The 16,805-nt window shown below is 36.2% G+C and overlaps 2 protein-coding genes across 2 annotated transcripts; one reads left to right on the top strand and one right to left on the bottom strand.

The window, feature by feature from the left end:
• The first annotated feature begins 2,727 nt into the window (after nt 1-2,727).
• LOC148998970 (large ribosomal subunit protein eL37x-like) lies at nt 2,728-6,760 on the top strand. Its single transcript, XM_089141571.1, has 4 exons — nt 2,728-2,839; nt 2,938-3,073; nt 5,416-5,517; nt 6,364-6,760. The coding sequence occupies exons 1-4, from the start codon at nt 2,837-2,839 to the stop codon at nt 6,405-6,407; spliced, it is 285 nt and encodes a 94-aa protein (XP_088997697.1). The 5' UTR covers nt 2,728-2,836; the 3' UTR covers nt 6,408-6,760.
• Nucleotides 6,761-7,036: 276 nt separating this feature from the next.
• Nucleotides 7,037-13,826, bottom strand: LOC148998969 (uncharacterized). Its single transcript, XM_089141570.1, has 5 exons — nt 13,668-13,826; nt 13,374-13,544; nt 8,356-8,430; nt 8,082-8,168; nt 7,037-7,578 (listed from the first exon to the last, which is right to left on the bottom strand). Exons 1-5 carry the CDS (start codon nt 13,684-13,686, stop codon nt 7,322-7,324), a joined length of 609 nt encoding a protein of 202 aa, XP_088997696.1. The 5' UTR covers nt 13,687-13,826; the 3' UTR covers nt 7,037-7,321.
• Between the last annotated feature and the right edge of the window lie 2,979 nt (nt 13,827-16,805).

The following is a 16,805-nucleotide window of genomic DNA, read 5'->3' as shown; positions in this document are numbered from 1 at the left end:
AATTACTTTAATATGTATTTTAATTACTACCTGTCTTACATTTGATATTTACGACCAAAGATATGGCCAATTAAAGCTAGGGACAAGGCCAATTAGGGCCTGGGCCAATCGGGCAGGGGCAATGAGGGGGGCAATCGGGTCGGGGGGGGGGGGCCAATCAGGGCCGGGGACAGGGGCCAATCGGGGCAGTCTCAATCGGGGCCAATGCCAACCCATCCCGACCCCGGCTCAATTAGGGCCAATTAGGGGGGAATGGCTGCTCCCCCCCCCACGAGGGCTTAGGGGCTGGGGGGACAATGCGACACCATTATTGGCCCCTGAACTAGGGCGGGCGGGGAATGGGCTCAAATTAACCATATAGGGCTGAGCTTGGGATTGCAAAAGCCTGGCCCAGCCCGGCCCAGTTGCAGCCCTAATAGGGCCATAGGAACATGTATTAGCTAAGTCAAAGAACCAGCGCAGTCCTGCATAAATTTAGCCAATAGCTAAGATTGTTGAGTTGATATGAAATTTTGATGTGTGAAAAAGTTTCTTATCGTGATTGTTAGCTTTATATCTCTTCGGACGAAACCCATTGAATTGTTCAAATTATGAAAATTTTGAGTAAGCAATTCAATTTTGTAAAGCTTTGCATATTTAAAGAAGCAATGATTGATTATGTTTTGTTGTTTAGGGGAGAACATTATATGCAGCAGAGAGAAATTGAATCCATAACTCGGCAGAAAACCATTATTGTTTCTCTTTAATAGATGCAATGGAGATCTATACGTAGAATACTTGGATTTCAATGTTTTTATTATTGTCTTTTGCGCCTTCATCGTTCCTATTGAACAAATACACAATTATATTGTTTACTATCAACCAAATATCATTATTCCGATTATTTTAACCCACTAATCAATGAACATGTCTTTTATATTTCAAATTTTTATTTATGAGATCAAATTAGAAAAGAGCTTTATATTATCCTTATAAAAAAATTATCACTTCAACTAATGATTTAAGCTCTACGAAAAGTCAATTAAATGTCTAAAATAGCAATAACAAGAAACCATCAAAAGAAAGGAAATGAGTTTTTAACTTGACAATGATCACAACCTCCTTTGTAGAGGTAGAAAGTCCTAAAATGTCATAGGTTCAAACTTCTGCCCCTGCCACGTCTTTTCCTTCCCCTCCCCCAACATATGGGCCCACAATCACTATGATGGGTTGATAATGGCCCAAAAAATAAAAGTTGATAAGGACATAAATAAGTAAACAATTAAATTAAAAATTGTAGGAAATGAATATTTGTGTAGAAAACCTTGATGCTAAAGGTATCTTAGATCAAAAGAAATTGGCATTCACTGTATAACATAGTTTAGGGGAAAGAAAAACATAAAACTAATAAAAACAATAATTAGATTCCTATTTGTGCGCAATATTCAGATTTATTTGCTTCAATAATAATTCTCTTTATCTCTTTTTGTTTTTGAAGTTTTTGTACTTATTTTTCATGTACTTACTCTCTTCTCAAAAGTTTCATCCATTATTACCTCACCCCAAAACTTGATTGTTTGTTTCAATTATCTTCTTAATAAAAAAAAAATTTTTATCTTGTTTTGACTCGATTTATTTTCTCTCTCATATGGCCACGTGCATTTGCACGTGTCATTACTTTACTAGTATATATATATATAAGCAAAAGAGTGGTCGAGATTTCAACCTTGATCACTCATTCGATCGTGGCCATAAGTAGCTTAGTGTTGCGCATTAACTAAAGTTAAACCTAAGGGTGTCAATTGCGTACCGAAACCATTTAACCGTACCGTACCGAACCACATCGTCTAAAACCTCACCATACTGTACCGTTCAAAATTTAATACGGTACGGTTCTGGTTTTCTGTATTCAAAGTTGGTACCGTACCAAAACCGTACCGAATTACCGAAACTGTACCGATTGACACCCTTAGTCAATCGGTACAGTTTTGGTAATTGGATAGGGTACCAACTTTGAATACCGAAAGCCAGAACCGTATCATACCGAATTTATATAGTACGGTTTCGGTATTTGCAAAAACGGTTCGATACGATTTCGGTAACCATCGATGATTGAATCCTTCAAGGCATCAACAAAGAAGAAGATCTTGACTAGTCGACTAAAAAATTATGTGTGGATTTATATGGCAAGAAAAAGGAGAAATAAATTATAAGCACAACTCTCTCTCTGTGCTTTGGCGCTCTGCCTCTCATTGTCGCTGCTCTCACAAAGTCGAAGAAGAGGAGTGAATGATGAAATGAAAGACTGAAAAATGGAATTAGGGATAAGGTAAAGGTAAAGTATTTTAATTGTAAAATTACATTTATATCCCTTAATTTAATACGGTACAGTTTCGGTACATACCGACGGTATGAGTGCCTGAAACCGATACTGTACCGTACGGAATTTCAAATGGTGATGTTTGTGTGGTTTGATACGGTCAAACGATTTTTATTTTTATTTATTTATTTATTTATGTGTAAATGGTTAAACGATTTTTAGTATGAAATTAATACATTTACTTGATTTACAAAAAAAAAAAAAAAAATAAATAACACATTTACTTGAATCCCAGATTTCCTCTTTCCCCGGGCCCACAGCTACCGCACAATAGAGGGCGGTGGATCCCAATTCTAATCGAACGGTTTAGGTAATAAAGAGCGACGTTAATATCGTTTCAATATATATAACGTGGCATCATGAGAAAAACGGCAGTGGGGTGCTAGGGTTTTTGGGGAGACTGGTTTGTTCTTTGTTCTTCTCCTCCCATCTCCACCTAGGGGCGGCCACAAGAGAACACATCTCAAGGAAGCCGAAATGGTTCGCCTCTCAATCTCTCTACGTCCTTGCGAAATCTAAACCCTAATCATCTCCTCCATTAACGATCTTGTTTGTTTTGTTTTTCTTATTTGTGACAGGGAAAAGGTACGGGAAGCTTCGGTAAGCGAAGGAATAAGACTCATACACTCTGCAATCGTTGCGGACGTCGCAGCTTTCATCTCCAGAAGAGCCGTTGTGCTGCCTGTGGATTCCCCTCTGCTCGTATTCGCAAGTGTAAGAACCACCCTTTCTCTCTCGTGCACTCTAGATTGGCGAATATCGTTTATGTTACGTGACGTTTGTTTCTCCCGTGGTTGGGATCCTAAATCGGGTTCATTTATAAAAAAACCGTCGTTTAATTGGAGAGGGGAAAATGATCTAAGAACCATCTAAGAACTGAAATTGTTTGTATTTGGGTTTTTTTTTAGATTGTTGAAGAAGTGGTAACAGTTTGTTTATTACTTTGAATTTTGTTTATGTTATGCTGTGACGTTTATTTCTCCTGTGGTTGGGCCACTAAATCGGGTTAATTGATAAACAAAAAAAAAACGCTCGTTTAATTGGGGAGCGCAAAAAGGATCTAATCATCATCTAGTAATTGAAATTGTTTGGATTTGGGTTTTTTTTAGATTGTTGAAGAAGTGGTAACAGTTTGTTCATTAGTTGATTTTTGGCGTATGTTAAGCCGCCTTGTTGCCCAATCGATTATTGAGAAGAAATTTTAAGTGAACCTCGATAAATTAGACAGATATAAAAGGACAGGAATTAGATGAGGTTTCTGAACAAACAGTCGGGCATATTTTTTTTCCTGTAGTTTCTGGACTGCTGAAGGAATGATACTCAGGCGTCAACCTTAGATAGACTTCATGAGCCAGCCTCACATGTTAGATTTTGGTTCCTAACTGATACTCAGGCATCACCGCTAAGCGTTATTTTATTTATTTTTCTGTAGACTAATTTAATGTTGAAACCAGTGCAATCACTGGAAAATCTCAATTGGAGGTATTTGTTTTGTTACATTTTTTTTAATTTCCATAAACATAGGAATAATCGGCTAAATTAACCTTGAATTATGTTTCCAGTTTTAGAGTTTATAGGAGTTTTGCTTTGGTGTTGTATAAGATTGTAACGGATTATGGGATTGGGGTGATTGGAATGTTATTTGTGCTTGGTTTACCACTTATGGTGTCTTAGCTTACATGTTTTCTTTTTGCTCCTTTCCCTGTGAGTCTGAGTTTATTTCGCAGTTGTTCTGTCTTATCTTGTACTTCCCTTTTTTCATCTTCCTTCCCTTATTGTACTCAGTTCCTTTCCTCATTCTTGTTATTGTCAAACCATCAGTTTGAGAGATACTTGATCAAACTCTCCAACAAAGCAATGCATTGTATCTGAAATTTTAATTTTTTTTTTGGGGGGGGGTTAATGAAGCCTTTCAATGGTGGCCTTTCATTTATCCATTTTCCTACTGCCAGTTTCAATTTGCAGGAAATTCAGTATTTTGACATGTGATATATTTTGTCTTTTTTTCTTAGTTAGGATTGTAATTCTATGCATATGGTTTCAGATCAAACAGCACCCCTAATGCATGTGCTCCATCTTGAAATCAAGAGGGGTTGCTCTGGACAGAGTTCATATTTTGGAGGGAACAAGAATCCTTCTTATACTTTAAACTTTAAGCAATATCTAATTTTTTTTCACTACTATCTGGTCTTGATTTTACAGGTTCCCATTTCTTTTTTGGTAGTGTCTAGAAATATCTTCCACGTTAACAGTTTGTTAAACTCAAGTAGTTTATTCACGTTTGGTCTTGAAAACCCAACTTAATTACAAAATTGCATTTGGTTTTCTAATTGAGTTATTTATATTGCTTATGGGTCAATGGTGATCCAATTTAAGGGCGGTACCCTGGTTGCCACTAAAATAGCATAGTACTAAGCTATTAATGTTTGGAATTACTTTAATGTTTTCTTCTGTGTGATATCATCCTTTATATTAATTGATTCAAGAATCCTGTCAATGCAATTGGTTTGTTGTCTGTCTATTTCTTGCTTGTCATGTGTATGTTTTGTTTGTGTGCATAATAAGGTTTTTGCCTCCTGCCTTCCATCTACAGAATTTTACAGCCAATTCATGCATTTCCTTCAATTTCCTGATTCTCTGGAATTCCCCCCCCTTCAAAAAAAAGAAAAAGAAAAAGAAAAAGGGCAAACCCGATACGGAAGGCCTGCCCTTTTCTTCTGGAATTCTTATGGTCACATTTAATCATTTTAGTATTAACACTTTTAGAAAGTAATACTAATAATAATAGGTGTCTTTAAAATGAATTCCCGACTGGTACAGTGGATAAATTGTTGCTGCCTTGTGCTAATTGAAAGTCATGAGCATTGCCATGTAGCTCCCCTTCCTGGTCAAATCTCTGTCTTTCTTTCATTGTCTTTCTTGATTATATGAAGCTTTCTGTTATCTCAAGTCATTGGGTTGAGTATTAACCATTGAGTGTGCAATCCCTTTTCAACTGTGTCTGTCTTAACTATAAGCTTTTTAAGGTATGGGTATTTTTTTTCTTTGAGAAACAGATAACTGGAGTGTGAAGGCTATTAGGAGGAAGACCACTGGAACTGGAAGAATGAGGTATCTCCGTCATTTGCCTCGAAGGTTCAAAAGCAATTTCAGAGAAGGTACCTTTTGATTTTCTCATCCAGGCAGAAATCTCCTAAACCCTAACCTTGGTTTTTATTTTCCATTAGAGGATGCACGAGTAAGTAGTGTGTGTGGATTTGAACTCTGTTGTCTAGTATTGGGAAAAAGGTCTCTGAGCTGTTGGCATAGGATATGGCAGTACATAGTTTACAGTAGGGGTGTCAATTCGATACAGTGCTGGTAATTCAGTACCATACCGTACCAAATTTGAAAACCTCATACCTAAACCGTATTGTACCGAATATGTACGGTACGGTATGAAAACGGTATTTTGCATAAAAGTACGGTTTCAATATGAAAACGATGTAAATACTATATAGATAATACAATATAATTTTGGTATGAAAGAAACCATTCTTCTTAGTATAATTCTGTTTAGGGTGTCAATTCAGTACCGGAACCGTTCACCAATACTGAAACCGCGCCATTTAAGGGGTATCTGTTTCAAATTCGGTTTTAGTAAATTTGGTACTGTATGTACGAAGACCGAATTTTTGACATTTGATATGGTACAATATTGGTTTTAGTTAGCATGCTGTTGGTATGTAGCGCATACCGTGCTGTATTACCGTATACTGAATTTGATACCCGTAGTTGAGCGATGGTGGGTTTTGTAATGGATATGGGTTGGGTAGTGTTGGGTTTTGAATTTAAAGGTGTCAATTCGGTACAATACCGGTATTTGGCACGGTATGGTATCGTACCATGCCAAATTGACTCCCTTAGCTTACAGTGTTCTCTCGCACCTTCACGTTGGCAGCTCAGAGATCATTTTCCGTAGTATTCACATGTTAATAGTAACATTGTTTTCTGTTTGTTTCCAGGGACTGAAGCACCTCCAAGGAGCAAGGGTCATCAGAAAGCCTAGAGACAATGGCATAGGAGGAACATAATTTTGCAGTGTGTCATTTGGCTTTCAAGCCTCTTTTTTATTGTATTTTCACTGAAAATTGCAGAACAAATAATTTTGGTTTAACTGTGGATTTCGAGTGACAGCAAAATGAATTGTGGGATTAGGTTTAGTAATGATAATAAGATTTTGACCAAGTATATGTGTTACCACATCGGAGAAAGGCTTTTGTTAGTGAAATCTGAAATGTGGGTTGTTGGTAGACCGGTATGAGATTGAAACGTTTACCAAGAAAACTGTTTGCTTGGTTGCTGTTATCCGACCGATGAGGTTGTTTATTTCACTTCCTGTTTGAGCTTGATGGATGCTAAGATGCGTGTTTTGACTGTTTTTCATCTGGTTCTGTCTTGTTTCTTTTGGTAAACAGTTTCTCTTGTTATTACTTAAAACTGGATTACAATACAAATCGATTAAACCTTGGATGCCATTGAGGGCAAACCATTTTTTTAAGGACAGGATATGGGTCCAGTTCCTTGGCCGAGGATTATTATGTGAAAATTTGGGTCGATGGTGTTGGATTTTGCTCCATTATCACAATTGATATTTCAATTCAAAGACAACAAAGCATGGATCCAATTAATTCTTGAAAAGGATCGACAAACATATCAAAAGCCAGGGACAGAAAGAAGGCAAGATAGCTAATGGTGTGAGGGAAACTGTTGTAATGGTGCAACTGTTGTACAGAACAATATCTAACTAGTAGGTCTCTTGAGATTCTTAAAAGGGAGTAGTAGGCTACATACTCTAAAAGCAATATTTACTCTCATACATGAAATATTTAGAAGCAAAATATTGCAATTGAATCTGTCGTGAGCAATCCGGCCATAACTTTGTTGAGAAGCTGATCCACTTCAAGCTATCAAACGATTAAATTACCAGTCTGATACCCACTCCGGCCTTGATTTTCGAAGAGATGTTTTCTGCTTTGGAACTTTTTGCTCAGGACTTTTCTTTGTAGTACGACCATTGTTATGATAACTGGGCTCATCTGACCCTTTCCTTGGACCTGCTGCTCTACTGCATCTATCCTTAACTTGGTCGAGTGACTTGATACCTAAATTATCCTCTTCTGGGTTTGCAGACCTCTCCCTTGCAAGTCGGTTTCTACTTCGAACCAGCCAATCGTTATCTGAAACCAAAGCAAGAAATATGGTGAATTAGCAACAATGATACTTTAATTAAAAGCAAGAAAGATGGTATAGCAACTTGACTGATAATTTGCCCTTTTTCCTTTGCTTCCCGTGGAGGGTAACATGGGAGTTCTTGACCAAACTCTTGGATGTATTAAATTTGAGGGATCTTTAGACTTAAAACATTTCCCATTTATGCTTTCTCTGTATACACTTCTGTAACACTAATTGATGCTCGACAATAATTGTTCAAGTTGATTTGAATCGGCTGATTTGCGGACTTGAATCTATTCAAAATTAACTGGTAGTTTGTGATATCGAAAGTTATAGGGGTTACAGCCCATCCATTTCATGGTACCCAAAGTTGGATTGAAAACATATGATGTTGTAGTTGCACTGTTGATCCTGCTTACTACTTCAGAAGTTGGAAGAAAGAGAATCCTACAATTGAATGTGCACAGACTTGACAATATTAAAAATCTGAGAGAGTCAAATCAAATACCAGGACTAGATATGACAGCACGAGGACGTGGAATTGAACTAGCTCTGATTCTGTTCTCTTCATCAATTTCTTTGATGGTCTTCCCTCCTGTAAATCAGGAAACTTATCTGAGAATGATATTGCATCTTCCTTTTATATTAGTTAGTTCTATTTTATAGTTGTCTATAGGAAAATTTTTTTTTTTTTTAAAAAGATAACTATAAAGTAGAAGTAGCTGATATAAAAAGGAGAACCAAACATACTGTGATTACAGAAGATATAAGGTTAAGCAAACCTTTAACTATAGAAATTGATGCTGTTGCGTCATCTGAGATTCTTGAAACTGATGGTGAGCTTTGAGACTGCTTCCCTGCATCACAGGCATGAACAGTGCTAAATACTAGATTGTTATTACCCAGATTCGAAAAAGTGCAAGTAGAATAGAACAGACTTTTCCTCATCTGTTCAAAAAAACAAGAAATTCTTGCTAATAAAATGAAAAAAGAAACAAGAAATTATTAAATCAATCCAGCTGGTCATCATATTCAGATATCAATATATGGGTGTTTCATATTCAGATTTCAATACAGGACTTTACTGTCCTTATTGATCTCCTATACTTGGAAAAGGTACAGGTTTTTTTTAGAAACTAAATTGGGAATTTCTTAGAATTCAAAGTAACGTAGCTTTATGAGTTATGGTTCTTTCTGTTTCTTTCCTGGGGTATTTGAGGTATTAACATTTTTATAGGTATAAAGGAGAGCTGAAGAACAAAAGGTGGGTACAGCTCAATATTTTATTTGAATAAGATTGAAGATTCTTTGAATGAAGAACATTTTTAAGCCATATATAGCTTCAAACTGAGATTCAAATTTGAGAATTTACTTTTGAGGGTGGAGATCCCACCTTCTGAACAAGATGCACCAACCTCAAAGTAGAACATACTGCTATCACACAATTCATGAACCGCACCTTAATAAATCATTTTCCAATAACAATCTATTAATTTATATTCCTGCAAGTCCAATGTAGATTGAAATATGACAAGAGAAAAAGCTTCAAAACACTATTCAGAGTATTATTCACATGAATAGTGTTATGGTCCATATTTGCCTTGTGTGGGGATGCTTTTTAGAAGATCTTGGCCATTTAGTAGAGGAAGATTCTACCAAAGTTTAGTTTCTCAACTCCACCATGTTTGCTGCCGGTCCCAAGCCCGGGTATGGGAGGACGCATCAGGCAGCAGTCAGCACCGGAAAAATCTTAGACAAACCCTTCTACATGGATTCTACAAACTTTCATCATAAAAGTTGTTGTGGTTGTTTCCCAAGTTTAGTTTATAGTTTCAGCTTTAGGAAGTTTATTTTACTTGATTGTGATACAATTTTGGGTAGCTTTTAGTTTCAGTTTGTAACTCTTTCAGTTTTGCTCTCTAAAACCTGCGGTTCTATTTCGATGTATGGCAGACAGATATTATAAGAAGTTTCTATTTTGGCAGTAAGACAATTGGTAGCAAGCACTTCTTATTTTTAGCTCAACCCTTCAGTCTATATAATGTGCAATGCTCTAAGGGCCTTCCAGAGTTCAGAGTTCTAAATTAATGAAGTACCAGTTTGCTTGCTTGAGATATGGAGATGTGTGAGATCTTTGATTCAACAGATACCTGGGGTAAGAGGCTCAAGGTTTAGGTAGCCGTCTATCCCCAGTGCCTTCTTTCTGTCCTTTCTTCCCTTCAGTATTATTATGGATCATTCTATTATGCTATGAGCTATCTTTTATGAAAAGCAATTGGAGCTTCATTGTTTCTGCTGGTCAGAAGCTCTATAAACTGGATAATACTAGTGAATTGTTTATCAAACCCCTCCTCCTATCCTTCTATGCCCTCTTCTTCCCCTCCTCTATTCTTCTGTTTCATTCTATAACGTTATCAGTTTATCTTAAAAATCACAATTGAAGCTTCATTGCTGCTTCTGGCTAGAAGATCTAAAAATCGGATAACACTACTAAATTGTTCATCGTAAAAGAGAGATCATTGATGCTGAAACCTGCTGTTGGCCTCTCGTGGATGCGACTGTAGAGTGATTCTTACTTGAACTAATTCTACTTTGTTTTGTATCAGAGCTTATCAGCTCCTAGGGTTGATGTTAAATAAGGAAGATGAAATCAGAAATTCCTTCAATTTTTTGGCTAGCAGGATCTATTCCTCTTCCTTGATTGGTGGGTTCCTTAGAGGAATACTTTGACTGGCACAACCCAACAGAAGAATAAAAGTAAAGGTTTGTTTATCCCGATCAACTAGTGCTAGACAATGATGAAAACTCCATGAAAAGATACTCATAGCCAGAGGACGTGAACCTATGACTTTGGAGATGAAGTATGAGTTGGAGAATAAGTACCTAAAGGAGTTCATGAAAATGTCTCCTTTCAATAAGGTCCTCTAGAAACTTAAAGACACACTTGGTCCCCACCAACTGATGTTACCATGGTGGTTGTTGAAGTTCTGGAGATGGAAGAGCAGCAAGAGAAGAAACCTCCAACCAGTGACTAGAACATGAAGTTGAGGCTAATGTTGAGACTTCCAATTCAGTAGTCAAGTAAGATTTGGTCCTTAAAGTTTCAAATGTCTTGAATAGAAGAATTTGTAGAAACAAAGTGGATAATGTGCAACTTGGCCTACAAGTTGAAAGGTAGCTGAAGAAAACATTGAGGAAACTATGAATGGTTACGAACATCTTAAAGAACCCAAGTTTAAAGCAGACATGGTTGAAGACACGTCCATGGGCAAACCAATGCAAAAAATTGATGGTATCTAGGCCGACCACAGAGTTTGCGATCCCACCTGAATTTTTTAAGATAAAGCTCTATGTCTTGAAGATTACAATCGAAACATCCATGAGCCACTAGAGCCCTTCTTTGGGTTGAAACTGGATGTGTGCCAAACCAAACTGTCCCTATTTCATTAGACTGTAGATGCATTTCCTTTTAGTGGGGCAGAGCTGATGCAGATTGAAGTATGAAGAAAAGAAGACCAAAACACTGTTCATGATACCGTTCATGTGAATAGTGTCACACCCTATACTGCAATTTTAGAAGAATTTGTGGGGCCATCTAGTGGAAGAAGACACTATTCTTAATGCATCCAAAGTTCAGTTTGTATTTTCTATTTTAGAAAGTATATTTTATTTCATCGCAATAGAATCTTAGGTAGCCTCTAATTTCATTTAGTTCTTATTTTTCTGTTCACTAACATGGGTGTTTCTGTTTTGGTGTATGGCAGTTAGATTTTATCGGAAGTTCCTATTTTCATTGTGAACAATTAGCAATCACACACTTTCTATGTTACGCTCGACCCTCAAGAGTTTTAAATCAATGAAGTTGTCGTTTGCAGTTTGCTTGATTGAGATCTGGGAGAATCCTAGTTTGAACAGCTGAGATAGTTGTGGTAGAGGCCTAAGACTGAGATAACCATCTACCCAAACTCCTTCCCCTTCTCTATTTTTCTGTTTTCTTCTATAATTCTTTGATTAAGAAAGAAATGAGCGAAACTTAATTATTTCTGCTGGGAGAAGATCTATAAACCAAAATTACCTTTGATTTGTCATCTTTCAAGAAGAGATCATGGTTGCTGGAACATCCTTTTGGCCAATCAGCAATCCTACTGTAGAGTGGTTCTTTTTTAACAACTTCTACATTAAAGGCTCTATAGTCGATGAGTACCTTACTCAAACCAATCAATTCCTTATCATATCACTAAGGACCTGAGGTTGAGACCAAGTTGCAACCTGAAAGGCCCAAACCAACCATCATTGTAGGCAATTCCTGCATATCTTCCATCAGATAGTTTTTTCACAGGAAACTTTCAACTTAAGATAGAATTGTAAATCATGAGTCATGAAGACTTCCTTTTTCTACCCTTTTTTTTCTTAATTGGAAAATGGAAAGTCCCCTTAGAAGGTGGAACTGCTTTCCCCTGGTATTATTTTCCACCAGAGCAGAAAAAGAAGGTATTGACATGCATAATAAACACATCTCTCCATCTCTCATCTTGGACATTCCAGGCCTCCATTTTTCTACACTCTTTTTCACGCTTTACAGGTATGACCAATAAGTGCTTTACCCAAGAAAGTGGTCTTGGCATATGTATCCTATATTGCAGTTAAATTTTGCTTAAAGCCATATCAATCATCAACTGATTTTTGTTCATATCTTTTCTCACCATTTCTTCCAAAGTAACTCTAATACCACATGGTGCACATGAAGGTCTTTTAATAACTTAATGGTGTTTTCTATAATTACTTCATTAGTTCAGAAAATGCATAACCTGTTGATTCAGTAATTGCTGCCTTTATTTTTATTTATGCAGAATAAATACTATCTTTTTATTTAGAAAAGATGAATAACAAGGATGTAGCTGCTGTAGTAGAGAAGAATACCATGAAATGCATACTCTACCATATCGCCTAATGCATTCATGTATAATCATTTCAGATTCTGACCATTATCAGGTTTGATGAACCTTACTTTGACTTCGCAGTCTACTGTGAGTATTTTAATTTGTTGGTAAGAAACCATCAAAAACCTTGAGAAACAAATAAGAATGATCAATCAAGAACCAAGAGGTGAACTCATAGAACCAATAGTTTAATGTACGTCCATACCAGTATTGAGAACCAACAATTTGGCTCTAGGAATCCATACTAGAATGAATTCCTTCCCATCCTGGTCAGAGAAGATCATCTAAGAAGTCTTACATTTCCCCATTTTAGCGTCTAAAACATTATTTATTAGGTGCATATAATACCTTATGGCCCTGTTTCAAAATAAAACTAAATCCCACCACTTGAATACTTGGAGTTTTATCAAATGGGTGCAGATGGTATAATATTAGTGCATAAAACCAAATAAAGATTAGCCTGATCATTAATATTACCCTAAATATTTCTGGGGATTTTGAATGAACATTTTCAGTGGCATGTTCACTGTTGATGATTATACAAATACATTTTTTTACCCTTCTTTAGGTTAACTACAGAAGATGAAAATGGAGACTTTTTTTCAAATAGAAGTTGGATAACAGGTCCCCAAATCATAAACTAAACCAAACCAGCCCAAGAACATGGTGTTCTCTTTGCCTAAAGTTCCCAGTGAATAACAGATAATGAAACCTACACTCAAATTTTCTAATTTCAAAATCAGTTTTAGCATTCCAAGTCGGGGAGAAGTTTCCAAAGCTCCAAGAGTTCAAAAGGGTCAAATTAATTAAGAAACCAAAAGGCAAAAAAAGAAAAAGAACGACCACAGTAGAAAACACACCTGAAGAAATTCTGGGTACAGAAGAATCGTGTTGTAAAGAGAGAGATTCTAATATCCTGGTCGAAGGTAAGGAACAAGTCTCCTCTTGTACAAAAGATTCATCTTCTGATGCAAAGAACTCCTCGTCTTCTTCCTCCTCTTCCTCCTCCCTCACTTTCACCCTTGGATAGGCTTGAAATTTTAACAAACACCATAAAGGCATAAACCCGTATCAGATAAACTATATACATATATATTCTTGTCTAAGTTTCCGATGAAGGACAGAAAACAAAACATTAGCGAGAGAAAACTTACTTATTTTGCTTTCCTCCATGTAAGCTTCTAGCAGGAACTTGCTTTGCTGCTTGGGAGCTCCTGAAGAATCAATAGAAAGGCTTCAGAAATTAGCTCCCAACTCGAACCGGAGAAAGTCTTCAAAATCGAAAAAACAAACCGAAGATGGAAGAGGAGGAGGAGCCGAGGAGGAGGAGAAGAAAAGAAGAATCACGCCATAGACCAAGTGGCTAATTTGACCAGCGGTGGGACCCACCATTATAATCTTATGGTTTTGTCACGCGTTGTCTGGTTTGGTCGGCATTTCTTGGAAGTCAAAGCTGATTCGCATATCCATATACATAAAGTATGAACACGTGTTTATTTTTGGCCAAAAAAAACAGAACATGTTTATTTGTTGGCGTGAATTGGACGCACGATTAAAAATTTTAAATTCGGATCGATCAAGCCGGTTTAGTTTGTTAATCTCTTTTTTTTTTTTTTAGGTTCATGCGGCGAGTTTGCGCGCACCTTAATTACATTTTCAAAAGAGGCTTTGTCGTCCGCAAGGGTTGAACCCATGACCTCTCCACTGAGAAGTATGAATCTTATCACTTTACCAACCTTGGTTAAGAGTGGAGATATTGATGGCAAGTCCACATTAGCTCCTCGTCAAAGAAGAACAATATGTTTTTTTGATGCTCTTGAATCACATAGTATAAGGTGGGGCTCATATGAGATTCATTATAATCTTTATTTTTAATTTATTAATATTTACAAATGAGTCCATCATTTTATATGGTGAAGAAGGGCTAGGAAAACACAATATTTTGTCAAAGAGGTGATCCAAACTTATTAATGGTTCGATTTGAGATCAAATTTTCGATTTTAGTTTGTGTTTAAAAGTAATAGTCTATATGGGTCATATTTAGACAACACCCTAGCATTACCATATTTGTATCCAATTATTTTTTGAGATTTAGACTATTTTTTGTATCGATTCTCATTTTCTATTATGTCTATTTAAAAGAAATAAGTACAAGAATTCATTATTGGTCAAGAATGAAAAATGATTTAGGGCCTATTTGGTTACATGAATCCAGAGATTTGAAATCTCTGGATTCATGAATCTGAGAATTATACCCGTTTGGTTGTAAAAATCTCTAGATTCATGAAATCTAGAGATTCACCTTTTTATACTCAAAACGTGAATCTGTAGATTTATGGGTAAGGGGTGAAATCCAAAGATTTCAATAAAGCTATACATTTGCACATTTACAAAAATCACATCGATCAAATAGTTTTTTAGGATGAATCCACAAATTTCATTCCACAACCAAACATCTAATTTTATAAATTATAACTCCCTAGATTTGAAATCTATGAATTTAAAATCTCTAGATATTTGAAATATCCAGCCTCATGTAACCAAACAGGTTAATGAATTTTGTTAAAAATAATTTATGGAATGAAAAATAAGTTTAGTGTCAAAATAAAAATTTGTTAGTAAATATTAGTGAGCAAGTAATAAAAGAGGGAAAAAGTATGATTTTTATAAAAAAAAAAATGTGTATTGACTATTTTACCATCATCTTAATCATAAAAGTTTAAGTAAATTTGTGTAAAAATGAAGTCATGAAGAGAATGAAATTCTCACCATAATTCATAATAGACAAAAAGTTCATTATGAATTTTAGAAGTTTTCTATTATTTCAAATAAAAATAAAACTGATAATAGATGCCAAACAACTTAAAATAATGAAAAAACATCATAATTGAGAATGATAATTGATACAAAAAAGAGCCTTAGCTAATATCACATTGGATGTTTAACAGGTTCAATTAGATTTTATTTATAAGACTCCCCTAATGAGTAAGGTTTTTTTTTTTTTTTAATCTTCTCCTGTTTTCTAGCCGTGTTACCTCTAGAATTGAGGCTAAATGTGACTTATTTCCCCTTGCAGTTGATCAAATGGCATTTTAATTGAAGAATATCATTTACCTCATTTTTTACCTAGCAAATGTATCAAACACCTCTTTACAATTAAGTTTTTCAGTTAAATTCTAATTTTGAAGTAAACCATTTCTTTAAAACTCCAAACTTTCCTTAACCAAAAGGACGTTTTAGTTTAAACCCTAAATTACCCTTAATTATTATAGTAGTTAAAAACTTAAAGTACATTTGAATTAAAATTATTGTTAACGGAGGAGTAATTCGCAACACAGAAGGCGCTTTCCTTGGAGGACTCATGAAGAGAAAAATGAAGATGAATATTTTAGAAACTGAATTGTAGGCGATCTATGAAGGAATTAACATTGCACGCAAAAAGAATTTCATGCCTTTATATGTGGAATCAGATCCTCTTAAAGCTTAATGCAAGAATACAAGGGAAAAAAGCAAGAGTGGTGCAAGCAATAAAGGAAGAAGTGGAAAGCTATGAAGGAATTAGTTTCCAACATGCGTACTGGGAGTCCAACTACGCTGCTGACTAGATCACGAAGGGACCAACTTCTTTAGAGGAACCTACGCGATTCTTTCTGGATCCACCCCAAAAATTGGAGGAGATCCTACTGGCGGATAAGATTTGCATGGTTGAGTGGTTTTCTTTTTCAAGGTTGCTAAACCCCGTTTATTTGTTACAAAAAAAAAATTATTGTTTAAATCCAAAATACCCTTAATTACCTTAATAGTTAAAATCTTAAATAATCTTCAATTAATTTTATTGTTAAAATCCCAAATACCTCAATTACCTTAATAATAATATGAACACGTGTTTATTTGATGGCGTGAACTAGATGCGCGAAAAAAGATTTTGCATTGTCTTGATTGTAATTAATTCGGATCAATCAAGCCAATTTAATTTGTGGGCCCTTTTTTTTTTTGGTGAGTGTGGGGGGTTTTTGGGGGTTATTTTTTTTCCCCCGGCTTCTCCCCGCCCCCCCCCCCCCCCCGCCCCGGCGGGGCCCCCCCCCCCCCCCCCGACCAAACCGGGCCCGGAGGGGCCCCCCCCCCCAGATGGCTTGTCAAGAAGAAAGCTTATTCGGCTGCAAGCGTGCCCTAATCCTACTTATGGATTAGGGTAATCACCCTAATGATGGCAGACTCGAATTGACGGCTGCGGATAATCATTATCGAAGGGATAATCATCGCATAACCTAAAGGTTATCTCAGGAGTCCTC

The sequence above is a fragment of the Hakea prostrata genome, unplaced genomic scaffold (genome assembly GCF_041222555.1).
Source record: "Hakea prostrata isolate BN-2017 unplaced genomic scaffold, UWA_Hpros_2 contig_80, whole genome shotgun sequence".
Lineage (NCBI taxonomy): Eukaryota > Viridiplantae > Streptophyta > Magnoliopsida > Proteales > Proteaceae > Hakea > Hakea prostrata.
The sequence above is the reverse complement of the archived record's forward strand: the minus strand, read 5'-3'. Positions and strand labels throughout refer to the sequence as shown.